The 22,921-nt window shown below is 26.5% G+C and overlaps 1 protein-coding gene across 21 annotated transcripts; it reads right to left on the reverse strand.

Moving 5' to 3' along the window:
* Positions 1-1,790: 1,790 nt before the first annotated feature.
* LOC149877982 (C2 domain-containing protein 5-like) lies at positions 1,791-20,112 on the reverse strand. Of its 21 annotated transcripts, none has more exons than XR_016447980.1 (36): positions 19,945-20,112; positions 19,723-19,805; positions 18,616-18,702; positions 18,301-18,341; positions 17,589-17,634; positions 17,085-17,169; positions 16,121-16,216; positions 14,261-14,346; positions 13,780-13,849; positions 12,693-12,753; positions 12,447-12,584; positions 12,007-12,083; positions 11,516-11,574; positions 11,258-11,363; positions 11,068-11,182; positions 10,747-10,817; positions 10,612-10,669; positions 8,447-8,593; positions 8,247-8,336; positions 8,001-8,058; positions 7,705-7,742; positions 6,192-6,266; positions 6,022-6,087; positions 5,748-5,828; positions 5,458-5,562; positions 5,204-5,264; positions 5,003-5,064; positions 4,753-4,848; positions 4,394-4,483; positions 4,221-4,305; positions 4,068-4,115; positions 3,933-3,959; positions 3,629-3,718; positions 2,972-3,079; positions 2,540-2,686; positions 1,791-2,127 (listed from the first exon to the last, which is right to left on the reverse strand). XR_016447980.1 is itself a non-coding variant. In XM_090074109.1 (36 exons), exons 1-36 carry the CDS (start codon positions 19,949-19,951, stop codon positions 1,936-1,938), a joined length of 2,952 nt encoding a protein of 983 aa, XP_089930235.1. In that variant the 5' UTR covers positions 19,952-20,112; the 3' UTR covers positions 1,791-1,935. The 21 variants fall into 21 exon arrangements, 11 of the variants coding, with proteins under 11 accessions (XP_089930235.1, XP_089930234.1, XP_089930237.1 ...); XR_016447977.1 differs by having other exon boundaries at positions 2,972-3,094; positions 3,928-3,959; XR_016447973.1 differs by having other exon boundaries at positions 2,972-3,094; positions 7,705-7,758.
* Positions 20,113-22,921: the final 2,809 nt, after the last annotated feature.

Below are 22,921 nucleotides of genomic sequence, written 5' to 3' on the forward strand. Positions count from 1 at the left end.
AACTCAAGTGAGTAACCGAAATTAAGGCTAATTATTTACTTTGGTATTCCCAAGGTATTTTTCTCACTCGCTTTTAAAATTAAGAACTAATAATTTAAAGAGAGCAAAAGAAAATTTTTAAGTTGGAAAAGTTCTAAGTTTACTCACAAAAACGTTTAAAAAATTAATTATACTTCTGTAAAAGATTACACAAGAATTATTATTAAACACAATTAAAGTTTGCAAACGCATAAAATGTTACACGCCCACGCGAAAGTTTATACTAATTATGGATCACTAGCGATAAAAGTTCATACACATAAAAAGGTTTTCACTTAATAAAAACTTACACTCACGCATAAAAAAAAACGACTCAAACGTTCTCTTATCGCACACGCGCATAATTCTTATTGCACTCCACATAAAACGCACATGCAAAATCGCACATGCTCATAAAAATTTTTTGAGCACGCTTATGAAAAATAAGTTATGTTCTGAATCTCGTTTGTATTAAAAAGCTTCTCATTAAAAGGAATTTGTTAAATAAGAAGAAACTAAGGTATTAAATTTTTCTTGAAAATAAAAGAATCTACTAAAGTTATCTAGAGGTTCGGTTTTTCCAAGCAAAAAATCTCTAAATTTCCCCTTATGAAACACCGAAGAATTGTGCTGCGAAGATTTTTAAAATTTCTACTTTAGTCATTATTATTCGAAAAACCGAACGCCGATGTTTACGTACTAAAATGGTAATTACGACGAAGCAAATTTTTAATGCAAGAGAACATCAAACAAAATAGTAACCTTCAAGTCATTTTTTAATACTTTGAGTGAAATGAGAATAATTGTATTATGTATTCTGTGCAGTATCTTCACAGTTTTGACAACTTCCGTAGAAAGGTATGAAAATAAATGACATATTGGTGACATTTTGAAAAATTCTCACAGTATCAAACGCGATAAAAATTTGGTATCACGTGTACGTAAAGACTTAAAAAAACCCGTACAACCGAGTTGATCCAATAAAACTTAATTTCACTCGCCTTCTTGGATTGATGATTATCTAATGGTTAAACATTTAATAGTTAAATAACTGTCAGCATTATGAACAATTATATCCAAATTAACGAAATTTTATTAAGCCTGTTTATTTCATTACATTTTTATGCAATAATTATGAAATAATTATCTAGCAATTGACAATGCCAAACGACAAAACCTTTTTCTATTAAGGATGCGAATCAATGATAAAAAACATTTAGTACATAAATTCAATTTTAACAAAGGTTAATACCAAGTCTCACTGTACCAATATCTGGTGTCTCGCATTAATTTTTAGTTGCCCCCCTTTGATAGATATTCAAATACATAGAAACCACACCTTGGAGACGGGGGAAAATGTAAACTCATTGCAGCCCGATGCGGGAAAGTTTATGGGAAAATAATAATAAAAAGTGGTATTTATTAACTGTATCAAATGTACAGACCAGCTAAAACTATTTATTTGGACAATTTCTGAGGATGTAAATTATAAAAACTGTTTTAACTACATCTAGGTATAACCCCCCTTCCCTTTCTATTTTTTTTTTTTTTTTCGAAATTTTGGAATTTATGAGCTAAAAGAAATGCCGGGGTGAAAGTTAAGGGGGACCTAAAAAAATCAGAACACTGTGAATTTAATGAACTGTTTTCTATTAATAATGATATATTAAATTTTCATAAAAATTCAATGGATTTAAATAAATTCATAAATTTATTTAAATAAAACTTTTAGTTTTACAAAATAATTTTTCATTCTATCTTCCGTTCACTTCTTTCTTTTTAAGGTTGATTCAAAGTCTTGCCAATTTTTAAAGCTTTGTATTTTTTTTCTAAAACAATGCAAGCAAACCAATATTTTTTTAAAAATCGGTTACCGTTTGTTTGACGACGATTCGCTTTTACAAAAATCGCATTTATTTACACGTTTGTCCCATAAACAGCGCGATCTAACTTGTATTTTATTTCTTCTATTATCTCAGGGGCACTTGGGGTGGTGGGGGAGGAGCTTATGTCAGACGAGGGCGAGTAACTGTTCATATGAAGAATTTCTGAGGGATCGACTTGCTTTACGCAAGCTGCATCCCCAGTTACATTGACAAGGACTTGAGCCTGTTAAAGATAATATAACAATAAGAGTTAAAACCAAAACAAAAAACCGAGATGCAAAATGAGATTATACTGCTGAGCTTAAAACTGCTTCAATTTAATTTTTTAATATCATCTTGAGATTATCCTTTTTATTTCTATTTATTTAAAAATTGTTATCGAAATAAGAATTTAACTATTTTCCGAAAAATTATGGAAACTTACGAGTAACAAATTGTTCCTACATACATACATACAACATACATACATACATACATACACACAGATATATATATATATATATATATATATATATATATATATATATATATATATATATATATATATATATATATATATATATATAATGTACATAGACATACACACATGCACGCACACACGCACAAAAATCACTTTTAAACACCTAAATAACTACCTGGTTTTTTGCTGGATTGAATGACAACATTATTTCATTTACTTTGAATGACATGATAGCATTTCCGTTCAACGAAAAAACGTGTGCACGCACGATGGTGTGAATTTCATTCATAAACTGTTGCATAAAAACACCCAATCCACCCTCCTGTGTAAACAAACACACTTAGCAATATCAACAGTTGCACCCTAATTTGTAAGCAACTGCACCCTTCTTTATAAGTAAATGTATGACAACTCTTAATTAAATTACATCACTCATGAATCAATATAGGTAGATTATGTGTTGAAACATCAAACATGCCGAAATTGTGCGTCACAAATCTTTACTTTCTCTTTTTAAAAAATAGACGAAGATAATTTTAAAAAAATATATAAAAAGACAAGTAGACGTCTAATAAAAAAGTACACACATAAAATTAGCAAAAAATACCTCTTTCACGCTTGTACTTTCTCTTATCAAGAACATATTAATGTTCCCAAGGTAAGAAGTGACTCCCATGTTTGGGATGTAGTCGAGAGTGCACACTGTTACTTGAGGCTGGAAATTAGTTTTCTAAGAGTTAAAAATGTCAGACAAATTTCTTTCCATTTTGCAAAGCGTTTAATGTTTTTATGACACATATTATTAATAATATATATTAATATATTAATATTATCAATATATTATTAACATATTATTGGTTAGTGTTTAAGATATTTGCTTAAGTCTCGGAACGATTAGAATGATTACATTTTATCTTTTTTTTTTTAAAAAATTTTAAAGTGATAAAATAAAAATTGACACTTCTTTCTTCAAGAAATGCTCTAAACTTATCAGATAAATTACTTATTGCAGACACTGTTGAATTCAAACAGACATTCCTAACGTTTGACATTCAAATACTTTCAATAATTCATCATAATGATTATGCCTTTTGACATTCAAACGACGTTAGAATTTTAACGACGTTAGAATTTTGACGACGTTTGACGCTCAACATTCAAATACTCTCGATACTATAATTAGTATAGACAATGTGTGAATTTTGAAAAGTCAACGATTTTTTTTCCACAATTTATGAATTAAAGATCTCTGGTCCCAGTTTACCTTGAATGAGTATTAACATACTTTAAAAGCATCGTTCAGAAGAAGACTAAAATGTCCACGGGGCCATGACGATGAAAGCTTTAATGAAAACTAAACGAAGTCAGAAATTAATCCTGATTTATTAGTGTAACAACGAATTAGTTAATAAAAATTAGTTATTTAACAATTAACCAATAAAAGAAATAAGAAAATAAATTGACAAAGTTATAAGCAAAAAAGAAGATTAAGTTGAAGGGTTAACTATGATAATTTAGTTAAATTAGAACGATTATGCGATGATGTAAAAAAGAAACTTTTACCATACGCGATGTGTTGTTTTCACTTGGTACGGCTAAAAAAAAATATGTATATAAACAAATGGACAAAAAAAAAACAAACAAACTTCAACTTAAATAACAGAAGCAAACAAAACAAAAAAAAAAAACGAAATAGTATTTACCTTCTTTATTAAATTCCTCACATATGCCTTCTTCCATCGATTGATGACCTAACAAGACAATGTTTGCGGGAAAATTTAACCAAAAAAGGTAAGAGATTGTTGAATGAATTTTGTACTTTAAAAAAAATAAATAAATAAAAAAAACAAACTTGCCAGCATCAAAGATTTGTTTTGCTTCAATTACTTTAGATTTGCTTTCATTTTCAACGTTTCCAACCACAAAAGTTGTTAACATGATCTATTTTATTAGAACGACCAAACATTAAAAAAATAAAACTCATATACATAAATTCATGTATGAGAGCTATTAATCGTGTCATTCTTACATGAAAATACTCGTCATCATCGATTCCCAAATAAAACGAAGTATTAATTAAACAGCAAGGTGTATGCGACCTCATCTTCAAACATACACCCTAAAAAATATCCCATAAAAATACCAGAATAAATTTAAACAGCAGTTTGTCATAAAAGCTTTTGTTATAAATAGAAAAAAATATTTTTTAACTATATATTTTATTATGACAATTATTATAAATTAAAGTAATAAATGTTGCCAGAGTTTTTTTTTTTTTTTGTTTGAAATATATTTTTCCATTATTTGAAAATCAACTCATCAGAATTGAATGTTGCCAAACAAAAAAAAGGTAAAATTATCAATAAAAAATAACCCATTGCTACAAACCACAATTAAATTATCACAAGTTGATCCTAGCCATTGACTGAGTTTAAAACTTTCTTCTTGTTGTGGAATTTTGACGCGTTTGAAAACAGATAAAAGCTGAAATAAAAAAAAAAAATCATTTCAGATTTAGTCAATCGATTTTAACAGTTAAAAAGTTCGTTCGTTCAGTAAAAAATGGACAATTTAATTGAAAACAGATAAACAGTTAGGACAAACAAAATAAGCTCTAAAAAACTGCTCTTTGACTTGCCTGTCTATAGTTGTTGAATAAAGATTGACCAGGAGTTGTCTGTGTGTTGAATATACTAAAACCTGAAAAGAAAGCCAAGAGATTTTAACAAGATATTTTTTTGAACAAAATCACATGATGTCAAAATTTAAATTAAGAAAATGAATTTCAAAATAATTTATTGAACAAAAGAAATAAAAAGTTGACGATATGATAACTAACCTTCCTGAGGCACGGGATCAGAAAGTAAGGGTAACAAATCCATATCACTAAGGTCATCTAGCTAATAAACAAAATAAATGAAATCATACATTTCAATTTTTAGGCTTGAAAACTTACATACATACATACATACATACATACATACATACATACATACATACATAAATACATACATACATACATACAAAAGGATAGATAACAAATCTCTTCTTGAAAATTTGAAAGGTGTATAAAAACAATATCTAAATATAAACCTCCATAAAACTAATTTCTTTTCCATCACCAGATATTGTTGGCTTTCCACTTTTAATACTTTGGGCTAAATTACCTGACTGATCAGACTGAGTGATGTTAAGATGCTAATAGACATAAGTAAAAACAATTTAACAAAATATTTTAAGAAAATAATAACAGTAAAAATGTCAGAGAAATTGTAAGGTTTTTGTTTTTGAGAAAATTGTAAGGAAATATGAATCTAAATTTGATATCGTGTAAAAAATATTCCGTAATTAAAAAAACCAATTCTGAAAATAATAAAATGTACATTTGAACTTAGTTCTTTGAAACTGTGATGCTGTTGATATTTTAAGTCAGGTTTCCTTTTAATCTCACTTTTTTCATTTATCTAGATAAATGGAAAATGTAAGCATTTAAAAAAATAATTGGAAAATAGTAAAATAATAGTTAAACTAAAAAAAAAAACATTTTCCACAGTAAAATTTTACATATGCACAAAAAAATATTTACTTTTGACAAAAATATATTTATTACATAAACTAAAAACTAAAAGCAAATATTTAGGCCTAAAAAATGTTTACCTTCGAATCAGAATGGGAAAACATTTTTGGTGTAGGCAAAGCAGAGATACAAACAGCAGTTCCAGTCTGTTCAAATAAAAAATACACTTAGGAACCCATAACTACTATAATGCTTTAAGGTCAGAAATCTTTTGAACTTCAAATAAATGTTACTATATTTAATATCTCACCATAATACCAATGATTGTCTGTTCTGCCATTGTTAAGCATGTTGTCAATCCAAATAAAGCATTCATTCCTTTCAGCTAAAAATATTTGATGGTGTAAATATTACTTAATAGAATGTATTTAAAAGCTAATACAATCTTGGACTTTTTCTGTTTTTGCAGATGAAAGTGACCTGCAGATGACAGTGACTGTATACTCTTTTTAAAAAAAGATTACCTAGCATCATCACAGTAAATTTCACATTGTTTTGCTCTGATACAAGCTTACATGTAGTAATAATAATAATAATAACAATAATAATAATATTAATAGTAATAATAGAAATAATAATAATAATAATAATAATAATAATAATAATAATAATAATAATAATAATAATAATAATAATAATAATAATAATAATAATAATAATAAAAATAGCAAAATGATAATACAAGATAAAATGAATATTTAATTGATATATTTCTTTCCATTTAACAAAGAAATAATTAATGTCAAAGTAAAGTGCAAAGTATGTAGTCTCTTGCTCTAAAAAGACTACATCAAATTTGGTTAAACGTTTAGAGGTATCATATTCCGAATTTCTGATATGTTGTTGCTATTTTATTTGAAAATTCTTTTTCAAGGAACTTTTATTCACAAATGTTTGGTTTGCAGTTGAAATAAATGATTGAAATAAATCCCCATGATCAGCCCCTGAGACTTGTCAAATGAATATAGTACTTGAAAATTATTAATTTGTGGTTTATTAGCGTGACAGCTGTGAATATTTGAACATGTTGCCAATATCCAAGGCCTTTAACAAGAGTACTTTTTAAATGAAAATATGATTTTATGTTTTAGCCAAACTCTATGGTCTTCATGTTCCAACTGCCATATGTATTGCTTCAACACTTGATATTAGTAGTGGTGTGTACTTTCTCCAGCTTGTTCAGCATATATACTATGACTATATTGACTGTCAGAGAAAATTAAAAAGATTTCATATAGTTCTCCAGACAATATTGAAAATACATTTAAAAAGGCTCTGCCTTGCATCTAGTGGAAACCTAGCTATACTAGTGTAAGAAAGCTCTGCCTTGCACCTAGAAATCCTAGCTATACTAGTATAAGAAAGCAAACTTGTTTCTTGTATCATATGCTTAATGAGATCTGAGGTATTCTTCACAAACACTGCAACTTATTTCTTCATCTCTTGACATAATTGTTTTAATTCAGACATCATAAAATTTTGCTAACAAACCATTTTATCAATTGCTTATGTTAGAGTCTATATAAAAATATATATTTTTTGTCCTTTTTCATTTTAGCATTTAAGAATTTCTATGACCCTATATTTACTATTTTAAATTTCCCTGGCACAAATTTTCTGTTTTCAAAGAAAGTGGAAACATTTATTTGTAGTGTTTATATTATAGTAGTTGAATGCTTAAAAGTTATAAGTGATATATATAATGTATTAGAACTTCAAATTATAAATTATGAGATTTTAAAATAATTCAACACATTTTTTACCTTTAGCTTGTTGATCATTTGCTGGTGTAAGTCGAACTCTATAAATGGAAGAATCTAAAAGATGATAGGTTCAATTTAATGTTCTATTTATTAAAAAAATCAAAGAGCAGTCAAAAAAAATAATACTTATAATGATTAAAATCTAATAAGTGCTTCCTTTTCATTCTGGCCTCCATTTCAAGTTTAATGGTTTATTAAGTTCTGATAAAATAATAATAAATCTTTGTCAAAGAATCATAAAACATTGTAGTCACTTTATAAAACTATAGCATTTATATTTATGAATCGAAACACACCTGTCCAACATTCTCAGCATTGGATTCCTCCTTATCTTTCTTCTTACAACGTATTACACTATAATTCATTAAAAAAAAAAAAAATGAATTGCATACTATAAGTGAATTAGGCATTTGCAAGAGTTTAATTTAGTAGATTTTTCTTGTGAACTTCGCAAAACTTGGTTTTATCAAAAAGTTTTATTATTTTATGTTATCACTAAGTTTTATCATTAAATTAAATAGAAAAAACTAAATTAGACAGACCGTGCTTGAACCATACACCCAGATCCTATAATTGGTAAATCTTCTGGAAGTTCAATGGTTGAAAAAATGACATCTGGAACCTTTTCTTGTCTAAGAATTAATTTTTTTTTTAAATTAAATGTAAATTTGAAGCACAAAGGTTTTTTTGACTGAAAAAGTCTGAATACCAAATTTAAAAATAAGAGAGCTAAAAAACACACTTGCAAATTAAACACCGTGAAAGTGTTATAGGTAAAGAGAGGTCAGTATCACCATATGGAACATGACAAACATGGCAGCTTGGAAGACTTGCATGTGAGTTTGATGTCACTGAAGACGAATCAAACTCAGTTTGTCTTTGTACTTTTCTGTAAAAAAAAAAAAAAAAAAAAAAAAAAAAAAAAAAAAAAAAAAAAAAAAAAAAAAAAAAATCAAATTTTTTATTTATGTTATATGATAATTATAAAGTTATTTACTTCACTAGATATTTATGAAAGTATTTACATTACGAGCATAATTATGAAAATATTTACATAATTATGAAAATATTTACATCTCTAACATAATTATGAAAGCATTTACACATCATAAATGAATACAGTAAAGAGTTTTTAAAAAAATTAAAAATAATAAAAAAATTTTGGAAAGAAGAATGCCAAATTTTTTAACTTAGTTTTGCAAAAACTTTCACTTTGATATTTATTATGTTTTTTATTTTACAGCGCTCAAAATACCAAATGTGCATGGGGGTACCTTCATGCTACAAGTGGATGCATACAACTGGCATTCTCTTGTTTGAGAATAAACTACCATCTAACAATTTGAAAACATGAGTCATAAACTTAATTCTGCTTAACTTTGCCTAAAATATTTAAAGCTCAAAAATTTTTAAAAATATTTAAAGCTCAAAAACTCTTGATATATGAGTGTGAAAATTTTTTTAAGGTTCTTAAGAATATTTATTAAATACATAATACAAATATTGTTTGTTTTTTTTTTTAATCTCTTTTTTTTAATCGTTTCTCTCACCAAAGTAATTAAAAAAAGCCATTAGAGGTTTGAACACCATTTTTTCTATTTTAACATAATATATTATTTAACATAATATAAAATATATTCATTAAAACTACAAGAACTTTTTTCCACACCAATAACAATAATAATAATAATAATAATAATAATAATAATAATAATAATAATAATAATAATAATAATAATAATAATAATAATAATAATAACAATAATAATAACAATAATAATAATAATAATAATAATAATAATAATAATAATAATAATAATAATAATAATAATAATAATAATAATAACAATAATAATAATAATAACAATAACAATAATAATAATAACAATAATAATAACAATAATAATAATAATAATAACAATAATAATAATAATAATAATAATAATAATAATAATAATAATAATAATAATAATAATAATAATAATAATAACAATATTAATAACAATAATAATAATAATAATAATAATAATAATAATAATAATAATAATAATAATAATAATAATAATAATAATAATAATAATAATAATAATAACAATAATAATAATAATAACTATAATAAAACTTAATGACAATAAAAAATAAAAAAATAAAATTATATGTACTTAAGTTAAATAAATGCATTTCTTAAATTTTTGAATTTAAAAAAAATATATAAAGTAAAAATATAGGGAAAAAAAGATATTGCTAATAAATTCTCAGAGTAAGTGTTTACATTCAAAAAATGAATTTTACAAATTTTAAACATTTACTCACTCAACTATGTGTGTTTGGTAACTTCCAAAGATACCAATTAATAAGTTTGTTTTTAATATTTATGTTATTATTTGCATTAGGGCATCAAATTTTAAAAAATGGTCAACAAAATTGCAACTTTTAATAAATTTATACAGATTAAATGTATATACAAATGCAAACATGTTGTCAATCCAAATAAAGCATTCATTCCTTTCAGCTCAATATAAAGCAAATTTTACTAATTTATAAGTATGTAGAAAAACTTCTGTATTACAGCTGTGAGACTTATTAAAGAACTATTATCAATATCTGAACTTCTGGTTTATCTCAATCTTAAGTTCATCTCAATCAGGATTCCGCTGGAGATCACATTTATGAAAAGCATGTCTATTAGGTTATGATAAAAAAAAAAAAAAAAAACTCAATAATTTTAAACTATGACAAAATTTATTTTTGCAAAATTTATTTATTAAAGTTTATTGACTTAACAACAATCTTGGTTTCTTCTTAGAAGATGATATCCAATAAAACTTCATCTCAGAAGATGGCATCCAATAATAAACTCAGGGAGCAAGAAAAAAAAAAAAAAAAATGCAAAAAAAAAAAAATCACCTGTGTGAATTTTCTTCATCCAGTAGCTCCACACTGTTAGAAACATCGGAAGCTAAAACTAAAATTTTTATGCCAGTATTAAGTTATTATAACTATGTTAATTTTCCAGGATAAATACATTTAGGTTAAACTAACCATCAGACCGTTCATCTGCTAACTGTATTGTAGCTGCTGTTCCATATGCAGTCAGAACTACCAAATCATCACTAAAAAGAATTAAAAAAAAAAAAAAATTATAATTTTAAAAATGTTTAACAAATTTAAAACTGAATAAACATTTTACGGCTAAATTTTTTGCAGATAAACTTCCCCCTCCAACATTTACTCTCAAAATCAAAACAAGTTAGAGAAAAGCAGTTTTATTTTTCTAGCTTTTTTCAAATCATCAAAATCATCTTGTAAAATGAAATGTTGTAAAAAAGATAAAATTCTATAAATATTCAAAAAACCACAAACCATATTGTAGAATACTCTGAATAACCAATCACGGCATGGCACCCAAATGCTTTCGCATGCAAACGAATCTCAGTGCGCAGCTCCCTCCACCAACTGTCTCTAGTATCTACTTCCTCTAAAGGGGACTTTAAACTTTGTATATACTGAAAACTATACTTCCAATCAAAATCTATAAAAACAAATTTTATACCTAAAGTAACTTTGTTTAGTAGTTTGACTGAGCGAGATGAAACCATTCCCCCAATGCGCAGTATAAACCCAGGGGGTGCCTTTTTTATTGTGTAAAAAGGAAATACCTGCATAACAAGTAATAAAACATAACAAGTAACATAACAAGTAACAAAACAACAAAATTTAAAAAAATTTGTTAGAAGAATTTAAAAAAGGCTGAGAGAAGCTGGTGAAGAAAGATAATAAAAGCTGGATGATGTAAAAATAACAAAAATACCAGTTCATCCATAGAAGACTTCGCCTTTTGTAGAATTGCTTTAAGGTCAGAACTTTCAGCTTTAAAAATACAAAAGTTTTAGGTTGACAAAAACTGCAAAGACTACCAATCCATTAAAACTTAATGTTTTTTGTGCAGCAATAAATGTATACTTTTTAACTATGAAAACACATCTTAAGTTAATTTAAATTGAGATTTGATAATTTTTTTTCCACTAATTTTTCTACCTTTTTTACATTTGCATGTAAATCTTTTATTTGATTATATATCTTTCTTTTTGTTTTGTTTTTTTTTCAAATTTTAATTATGAACTTTTTTGTAAAATTTTTTGTTATTTTGTATTTTTTAGTATAATTTATACAGTGCTACTACAATTGAAAAATTCTTGGAAAATTCTTAAATCTTAAATATTAATTTTCTTTTAATAATAAACTTTACCACAAACAAGCCAAAAGTATTTTTATGATTTTTTAACGAAAAAAGGAATTTACCAACGATTTCATGTTCTGAAGATATGGAAACCTGACGACTCCGAAAAAAATCAACATGACAAATATCTCTTGACATCCTAATAGATAAAATTATTATTAAATTACTAACCAAAAGTTTAGGTAATAAATCCTAAATTGTATAACTTCACAATTGTTATTAATTGAAAAAATAAGTTTAAAATACAAATTAAAATACTATTACAATTGAAGTGTTACAAGCTTTAATATTCTTAAACATGTCATATGATGCATTTATAATTTTAAAACTAACTTATTCATCATCAATTACACAGCACAATATTTTTTCTAATTTTTGTAAATTTTATGTAAAATTTTATAAAATTTCCAAACAGTTGGTTTTTATGCAAAATGAACATTTTTGGTTTTGGTTGTTTGATGTTATTTGCTGTTTAAACTTTACTAATCAATCAAATGAAAACCTTGACTCAGGATCGATTGACTTTTGATATATAAGACGGCGAGATGTATCATTTAGTTCACGGACCAAAGTGACTGATGTTCCGATAGCACGAATAACTACACCCATTTCACCTTCCAAGTCAATATGTTGCAAATACCTATAAATAACTACCTTTAAAATTGATGCCTCAATAAATAAAGCATATTTTTTTAACTTTTAATTACCGAGTAATAAATGTACTATAATTGCCTTAAAATTTTTTTACCCAATAACTGCATTGCCACCAGCCTCAAGTACTTTTAACCCAATTTTACGCTTTATCTCACCTAAAAAATTTGTTTATATACAGATCAGAAAAAAAAAATAAAAATATGCTCCTGCTTTTATAAAAACTCTGACCAGAAAAAACTTAACCAGAAACTCTAAGACTAATTTGCATTTAAGATACGATATTCATCAAATGATATTCAGCACCAATATATTAAACACTGAAAATAATAAAAAGTATTTACAGCAAATTTAAAAAAAAAAAAAATCGTTTCTATCCAGAACATAGAAAAAGATATTTGTCAATGTTTTCTACCTAAACATAATTTTTATGTAACAACAACAAAAAAAAAGTGAATGAGATTTCTGAAAAGCTGAAATCAAAAGCAGGAAGAGTCTTTTTCTCTAACTTTTGTATTTAAATGTCTTCGCTATGTAATTAGTAACAGAAATTCATTCTGGATGTTGCAGTCAAGATCATTTTCAAGATGTACTTGCTGTAATTGATAATTAGTATGATAGAGGATAGGGAAGAAATAATGGTCTACAAAATCCTAAAAATCTAATTTACAAAAATAACAAACAAAAATAACAAAAAATTTAAAAAAATTTTTTCCTAAAGTCCAGTGTCACTCAGCAACGTCAGCTGCGTTGGACTTAATAAGAATTTTTAAGCTCTGTATTAAGTCTAATGTTGCATTACATATGAGATAATATCAAGTAAAAAAAGGAAAGAGTTTTGATATTTCTGAAGACAAATGAACAACATTTTCAAAAAAAATGCAGAACACTTAAAAAAAATTTGACAGTAAAAAAAAAAGGATTTAAAATCTATTTGAATACTGAACTGAATGGGACTTCAGAATGTTTTAATGTTTTTTTATGAAACTTTTTTATAAAAGGTCCTATTTTACAAAAATTTTAATTAAAAAAATAAAAGCACATTATTTTTTGTTAATTAAGTTAACTAATTTACTACTTTAATTATAAAAAAAAAAAAAAAAAAGAAAAAATAACAAAAAAAAAAGTTTTAATGATTAATCATTTAAACTTTTAAAGTACAAAAATAGAATAAAATAAAGAACCTGACAAATTGGTGAAAAGCCGAATTCGTGCCTCATTGGATGCCCTAGGTGTACGTATTTTATCAATCCACTATTTTTAAAAAAAAAAAGTTTAAAAAGAACTATTTGAAACATATTTCATAAAGAAATTTATTCAAATGCAAAAAGAACCTTTTTCCAGCAACAATAAAAAGGGAATTCTAAAACATCAACAAACTTTTAGCATAAAAGAGCTTAATTTCTGTTTACTTTAGTTTTACTTCAGTTGTTATTTTTTTAGGTGGTTATTTTTTCAAGCAGCATAAATCAAAAAAAAATGTGTTTAGGAAATGCAAGCTGCTAGCTTAAACTAAAGTTTTTTAAAAAGGAAATTCTAAGCTATAACAAGAATGGTTTTTGATGCTTCAGAACTAGTTTCCCTACGGCAACAACAACATAAAAGTAATTTCAAATTTAGACAAAAAAAAAAAAAAAAAAAAAGAACCAGAAATAGGCAGCTTACTTGATACTCAGGGTCATTATTGACAATCAACTCATCAACAAAACCTTGAATACTTGTCATTACATAACCAGACGGGACACAATGAGCTGAAAAGAATTTCATTTTGTAACTTGAAAAATTGAAATTAGTTTTTGTAAGCGTGTACTCCATCCCTTTAAATGAATTGAAACAAAACCTTTAAAGATTTAAGTAATTTTGCAGTAAATTTAAAAAATTGATTATTGGTCTAAACAAAATTTTATGAAGCTAATAAACTTTTGGGGAAAATGATTTGAAAAATGTTTGAAAAAACATTGACATCATTATGGTAAATAAAAGCAAGAAACGCACACAGACATTTAATGGGTAATAGAATATTAAAAAACTATAAAGAACAATTGGGCAAGAAAAAAGTTAATGTTAGAAGATCACATTAGCAACATATTTGAAACACTACGGTAAAAATCCAAGTCTATTAAGAATGACGAGACATTCAGTTTGCCTAATGAAACTGAAAATGAAATTTCAATAAGAATGATGGGACATGAAAATGAAATTTTAACAAGAAACGGAGCTTTAAAATAAAAAATTAGTGAAAGTAACTTTTATATTAAAAAATAAATTTTGGTTTTAAATCCAACTCATAGAACAACTGCTCTATGAGTTGTTTTATGGTAGGATTTAAACAAAGAAGCAAAAACTCAAAAATAAAAAATGCAGGAAATTGTAAGAAAAAATTTTTTTTATAGACGATGACACCCATAATGTCCAAGATCCATCAAACATTTCTGGTCAACAATATTACCAATGCAAGAAAAACTTGGAGTATTTTGACACAGGCTCAAAATAAAAAGAAAGTGTTTTAAGAAGTGCCTTGTCTAACGGTGCTTGAATGAATTTGGGAAAATTTCAATACCCATGTTTGTGATCCATGTGTGATAAAGCATACCTAAGTGAATGTTTAAAGAGATAATAACAAATTTAAATATTCTATTATTACCATTCATCTGCTGTCATCACAATATTGATGATGTACTTTTTTTTATATGCAACAACATTACAAGAGGAGTGTAACTGAGTTGTTAAAAGAGAAAGGTATTTATTTTGTGGAGTAGAAAAAAAAAAAAAAAAGCTCCGAATGTGCCCATTGTAAACCACATTAAAAAAATACAGGCTCTCCTGAAAGGATAATACAAAACTAAAGAGAAGAACCAACAAACTTCATAAAATACAGGTTATCTAAGAAAGTTGGCAGAGTAAGTGCCATAATTTAATGAAAGGAGCAAATAGAGACCTCTGCTTTGTTGTATATCAAGGGGTACTCACACCTATCAATTGTAATAGTTATTCTCAACTGTCCATTTAACAAGATTACGTGTACTTTTTGTAACAAATGTTACTTTACAAACAAATCAATCATAAGCATGTGTTTAATAAAATCAGTAGCTTAGCACACAAAAAAAGCACTAGTAAAATTTTATTAAGCTTTTAAGCTCTTAAAAAGCTTTACTTAAATGTTATGTTGATAAGATCAGGCTAAACTTTTTGCAGATAAACTTCCCCCTCCAACATTTAAAATGAAATGTTGTAAAAAAGATAATGTGACTTTTAGTGTCGCATTATTTGTTTTAAACACTTTATGTGATAATTAGTGGATTATTACTTTACAAACATTTCCATATATCTAATTTAAGAATTTTTGACCTTTCATAGAAGCTCATTACATATGCACTATACATCAAAAAATATAATACTCGATTATTAGAAATTAAAAGTGGAATATGATAATAAAAAAAGATCAAATAAGCAAATAAAAAGAAACAGCAAATTAAAAATAAAATCAAGAATAATTATTTAAAATAAAAAGAATTCAAACAGTACCTGAGAAAAATTGTATACCACAAGAAGTCTGTCTATATTTGTTTGCATCAGAAAACAACTGAATACGGACCTTCAAACGAATGTAGCCTCGAATACCTAAACCCACAAGAGTTCTTAAAACAAATATATGGAAATATATAAATAAGTATATAAATATATTTGGTCTTCAGAACATTAAAAGAATTTTGTTAGGTTCTTTATAATAAATATTTTAAAAATAAACTGTAGGTAGTACAGAATCAAACTTAAATAAAATTGTTGCTGCATTATTTGATTCTGTTAATTGACATGAAAGGATTTTTCATATTTAGAAAAATGAACAAACAAAAAAAAAAAAACATGTTTTATTTAAGTAAACCTGTTTTAATTGTTACATAAATATTTATAAATAACTTATATTATTGTTATAAATAACTTATATATTGTTATAAATGTTACATAAGTATTGAATGATAAGGTCACTTTCACCACTTGTTGCCTTCAAGACAACTTACTTGTTGTCAAACAATTAACTGTTATCAATAAGTTAGTTAATTGAATTATAAATAAAAAAAAAACGTTTAAAAAAGATTTTTTCCAACTTTGTAAAAAATGTTAAATTTAGATGCAAAAAAGACAAGTTTTCCTCTACTTAATCTTACTAAGATAAAATGCCTCCAAAGTTGTGGCTCTCGTGCAATTTAAAACACAATCAAAAACAGTTTCTGATTATGGAGCATCATAACGTAAAATGTGTTTTAAAAGTTACAAAATAAAAACTTGAAATTTATTCTTAAAATTTAAAAAAACTAAAAAAAAAAATAAACATAATGAGATGAGAATTTTTATCAGGAAAAAAAAAACTTAAAACATAAATCTTTATATTCTTAAAACTAAAAAGCTTGAAGAATCATGAAGTGTCAAAAAACAAAAAAAAAACTGAAAGAAAAGTTTTAAAGCTAATTGTATTTAGTTATAAACGAACCATGTAAAGTATCATAGATAGGAAAGAGTCCATGCAATCCATTGGAGCCATCTTGTCGAATAAGCAAATTTAAACTAATGTTAACCTAAAAAAAAAACTCAAAGACCAATAAAAGTTTTAAGTTTTTGAATTTACAGAAAAAAATTTAAACTTAAAAAATAATACCAAATAAAAACTCTCATAGATACCAAGATAATAAGATACTAAGATAATAAGATATTAAGATACTAAGATAATAAGATACTAAGATAATAAGATACTATGATAATAAGATACTAAGATAATAAGATACTAAGATACTAAGATAATAAGATACTAAGATAGTAAGATACTAAGATAATAAGATACTAAGGTAGTAAGAACTCCCATAGAGTCTCATAGATATAATAGATTGTAAAAAATTTCATGAATTTTTTTGCCGCAAAATACAAAAAATTTCACAATAAATAAAAAGAGTAAAAATGTTTTTAGGCAAATACTAAATAATTATATTGCTTAACTGACTTTTCCAATTGCATCATGGGAAGAATACACATCGTAGTCTAAGACTCTAAATCATTAAAAAATGTTTTATTAAATTTAGGAAGAAGCAAAACAGTGTAAGAAAACCTTTAAAATTGTTCGATTGAAGTCGTAGCAAACTTAAAAATCAAAGAAATTTTTTCTTCTTGAAAACTTTAACCTGATAAAATATTTAAAAAAAAAAAAGACGAACTGAACATTTATACATTTGTACTTTTTTGATGAAATTTATGTTTTAACTTTCTTTATGTTAAATTCATCAAATCTCCTACCTTTGAAATTGTGAAAACAAGGTTTGAAACTTTGTTTTCACGATTTTATTAAATTCACGAGATTTCATTAAAATTAAGAAAATATCAACTCGCCAACACTTATGAAGTTAAAACAATTTAGAAAGATGATGCATCATTGGTTTACATGAAGAGGGGGCTACAGTCAAATTAAATTAAAATAGCCAAACGTGTGAATTGTTCGCGAGCGTTAAGTTCAAAAAATAGTTAAAAAATATAATGAAACTAGTAATGTAGTGGATAAAAAGATGTCTGGTCATCCCAAAAAGTATACAACATATTTACATAAAGCTACTTAGAACTTAATTTATCAAAGAGTCTTTTTGTTGTACACTAATCATTCAGCATAGGTCTATATAATGTTACATTTATTAAATTGTTAAATACTAAAAAACACTGCTTACTTGACTTGTAAGTATTCTTCTTGTAATTCCTCATCATCAACCTTTTCATAAAAACCAAATAAACAATCTCCAAGGAAAAGCGTTTTTATAAGTGTCATATTTTTATTGCTATTTTTATTACTATAAATGTTTATAGTTTATAATGGCTGCAATTAGTATTTGCACATTTTTACAAACTTTAAACGTTGATAAAAATAAAAGCATAAAATGAAAAATGAAAACAGAATTCTAGATTTTAATAAAGCATGAACAACAGCTTAGTTACAAAAAAGGGATGAATATTGTAAGTAAATAAGTATTGAATTAAATCATTACCTCAAATTTAAACCATTCAGAATCCCATTGAGGATTGAGTGATTTTCTGTAAACATCAGTTTTGTAAACAACATTACCAATTCGAAGCTAAATTTTAGTAAAAAACAAATTTAAATTTTTTAAAAATACATTTTTAAAAAGATCTTTAAATGTTCATTAAAATGTTGAAGATTTGTAAATCTAACAATAAAACCAGCCAAAAAGACTTATGTATATGTGATATTAAGGTTTTGTATGAGATGATTTAAATATGATAATTAACTTAATTATGATAACTATGATAATTATGATTTAATGATAACTATGATTTATTTATTAATAAAAACCAAAACTCAAACAATACAGTACTATAAAAAGAAATAAACAAAACAAATATAAAAAGAAAAAAATAATTACAATAAAGCAAAATAAAAAATCATTATAAACCAGGATAACCACAAAGATTAGTGTAAAATTAGTATTTTAAAAAAGTCCAACATTTTTCTGCAAGCTTTTAATTTCTTTTGTGAATTTTACTAAATTGTAGGCATTTGCAAATATTTGAAGGAAGATCCTGACACACTAAAACTTTGTTTTGTAAAAAAAAATTGTTTATATATATATATATATATATATATATATATATATATATATATATATATATATATATATATATATAAAGAATTGTAAATTTTTTTTGAAAAATTATTTTAAATTTTTTTTTTTTACAAACAAATAATACACAGTAAAATACAGAGAGGTCATAATTGCTTTAGATAGTATAAATTTCTAACTAAAGAAACTCATTTAAACCCATAGTTTAAACCCATAGAATATTATAAGCATTAAGAGTTTTTAAGCAGCTACTGATTCATTAATCAATCTTGACTATAAATGAGTTTTTTTTTACTTTGGATGTTCTAGTAGAAAATTAAAGTTCTTTTGTATAATCATGTTTCTCAACAAATTTCATTCAAATATTTTTGAAACTAACATTTGTACTAAACATTAGGCTTGTTAATAAAATATTAATTGAAGTTCGTTAATAAAACATTAATTAGAGAACATTAATTTTAATTACTTAAAGGTTTTGTTTATTATCAAAAACCAAAATAAAACAAAACGAACTTCAACAAATGCATCTGTAAGTTCACTTGCTCTATCCATCACAGGGAGATCTTGGCACTCAATCACCTTTACTTTAACTATACCTACAAAAATATTTTAATATTTTAAATATTTAAAAATTTAGTTATTAGAAATTCATAAAATTTATTAAAAACGAGAATGAAAGGCCCCACAAAAATATTTAACTATTTTGATCAATAAACTCGAACGATTCAAAATAACCTGGCATATTTGGTAACCAAAATGCTTCAAGTATTTATATACAGTTGGTGATGAAAATTTATACTTTAATGGTCAAGTTGGTTTCTCTCTAAAAGATAAACATGTTTTTTAAATTAATTTAGCAATACATCCGCGAAAAAACGAGCTACGACGAGTGAATACGAAAATACGAATATCAATTATGCTTACGTAATAAATTACGACGACGAAACTTCCAAACTTGAATTAAATGTTTGCAAATGCGTAATTTCTGAATAAAAATATGTGGCAATAAAATTGTCCGCTTTGAAATTTTTTCATTTAACCACACAAGTTGAATTATTTTTCCATTTTAGTGTTTAGTAAATAGTAAAAGTTCTTGTTCATTTTATGTCTGTGGAAGGTTGTTGAAGAACAAGAAATTTCAAAATGATCATGGCGGAAAACGTTGCAACCTCTTGGCTGAAAAACTACATACAAAAACCCTACTGTATTTCCAAGGTAACAACTTTGGAACGAGGTATGCCAAACTCTTAGAACTTCAAGTATCCGAGAGTTTTTCAAAACATCACTCACCACAGTTTTTAAAAAAACCCACTCATCAAACAAGTCATCAAATCTTTTGGGACCTTTCTTGCCAAAACCAATTCAGTAGGAGATAGAGTAACCAGGATACCAAGAAACTGAAGCATATTTTTTTGCGGTAAAAAACGTAAATGAAAGGAATGAAACAGACTTCAGAACTTGCCACCATATTTCAGGCCACCATATCATAACCAGCACAGAGGTCCAGAACAGAGAGATTGCTAAAGAATATTAAATATCATAGACAACAATATCCTGATTTAGGCAAAAGAAAGCTCTGAGCCAAAAAGACAAAAATAACATCATTCAGTCTATTTTAAGGTTTTAAGGTTCCTGCCCCGACATTTTATCCAATGTTTAATAAAAAACGCAGAACTACTTAATATATTAGCAAATATCTGCAAGCTACCTTTGTTTAGATTGATTTCTTTGGTTTAATTTCAGAATATCGGCGCAAACCTCTCTCATTATTTTTATTTATTTCTTATTTTTCTTATTTCTCGGTGTTTCAACTGAAAAAGGATGTTGTTCATAAATTTGGGGGTTTGAGGGGGCCAAAAATTATGAAAATCAAATCTTTACACAAGAAAGGGGAAAGGAATCGAATTCTTTAGTTTTAAAAAAAGGTTTGCATAGTGAATTCTGGCGTGTATACTACAGGGATAGGGCTAGCCGATGATGAGGGGTGAAAAGGCTTTCACTCCCTAGCTTTCTATAATCAAAAAATTAACACAGATAACATTACAAATCATTTTTATGAGAAATGCATTCATTCAACCAAATCGTTCGGTACCCAGCTAACACAAAACGTTCAAGAAACGTTCTTAGAACGTTAGAAACGGTCGGGCACGTTCTAAGAACGTTCTAAGAACGTTTCCAACGTTCATCGAACGTACTTGAACGTTTTGTGTTAGCTGGGTAGTGACAATCAGACTTTGACTTGAGCAAAAAATGTTTTGTTTAATTCATATAGCTTGACAAGGTTTTACAGGAAACTTTAAACTGTAATTAAAACAATTGGGCCCGTAATATTGTTTGGACTTACTTGCTAGCTCCGCCACTGGCTAAACACTAAAGGGTTTAAAAATAGGCGACTGTATAGAATTTTGTTTTGAGAGGGAAGGGCCGAAACAGATGCGAAACTAAGTCATTTTAACTGTGAGTGCTCTAAAGCCATAGTAACAAAAAAAAACAACTTACTTCAACTAAATTGAACCCCTCCTCCTTGATTCTAATAGTTTGCTTTAGAGAGTGGGGCGCTATGTGCGAGACTTAAGGGCGCGGGGCGCTACGCGAGAGACTGAGTTTGTTGAAGCCAAAACTAATTTCAAAGTAAATAAACCAGGACTTTTCATCATTAAACTCAAGTGATTTTGTTGAAGACGTAGATTTACTTCCTGTTGAAATCTGCTTCAAGGATGGAAGTGAAATGCATCATTTCTTAAAGCTTCACCATTCATGTTTTGAGTATGTTATTCAGGATTAGATGTCAAGACGCTTCTACTGCATATTTCGTTAACATATAGTTTTTCAATGGTGCAGCAAGGTATAAAAATTCCATAAAACTTTTCAAACTTTTATTATCACAATGATGAGTTCGACAATAACAAAAACGAGTTTGATGACGCACAATGGGTCATGGAAATTGACGCTTGCGATGATAGACAAAACAGTTTAAAGACTTATGATGGTTTAAACTAATAATAGTTTTTCAAACTTTAACGTAAGTTTAAAAAGTAATAATAGTTTGAAGAGTGCTTACGCACAGCCTGTTCTTAGTGTAGACTTGATAATTACGCACAACCTATTCTTAGTGTAGACTTGATGTTTAGATTTTATAAAGAGAACTTTATGCTCTCTTTTCATCTAAGTTCAAACTGAAAAAGAAAGTTTTAAGTTGACACGAGCTTTCGTAAAATATTTCTCAAAAACTTCTACTTTTCCTAGTACAGGATTGGTCCATCATTTGCGACCAAATAGTCATTTATTAATGTTAAACGCATTTTAATGGTGATGAGAACTCCACTCTGATATCCAGTTAAAACGAAAGCTTGTATACTCGTCAGTTATAACGAAATTTTGTCCCAAAACCTCATAAAAAGGGAGTAAGATAAGAAAACTAAACTTTTTCACCCACGTGATTTATGCAAGTCATTTTACTGGTCTAATTAAGAAAACTATACCGTTTAAATGAATTTAACTTCTGATTTATAAGAATAAGTTATAAAGCGAGCCTTTAATAAGTTTTTTTGGGTTTTAGTTCTCACGTTAGCTTCATTTACAATTTGATATATAATTTGACATAAGTGAACTGGCTATTATAATAGAGAGGAACCATTTCAATAGATAGCGATCGTGTTTTTTTAGCATATTTGATTTTAAGGATTGATCTAAAACAAAACAGTTTAAAACA

This window comes from Hydra viridissima, unplaced genomic scaffold (assembly GCF_058129835.1).
Source record: "Hydra viridissima isolate aposymbiotic clone 2 unplaced genomic scaffold, HvirCarnegie_v1 scaffold_16, whole genome shotgun sequence".
NCBI classification, from domain to species: domain Eukaryota; kingdom Metazoa; phylum Cnidaria; class Hydrozoa; order Anthoathecata; family Hydridae; genus Hydra; species Hydra viridissima.

Coding starts and splice junctions, on each gene's coding strand:
- LOC149877982 (XM_090074108.1), bottom strand. Junction 18,342..18,615: donor CTGAATGGTTTAAATTTGAG/GTAATGATTTAA, acceptor TTTTATGAAAAG/GTTGATGATGAGGAATTACA. Junction 11,364..11,515: donor AGTCTTCTATGGATGAACTG/GTATTTTTGTTA, acceptor CTTGTTATGCAG/GTATTTCCTTTTTACACAAT.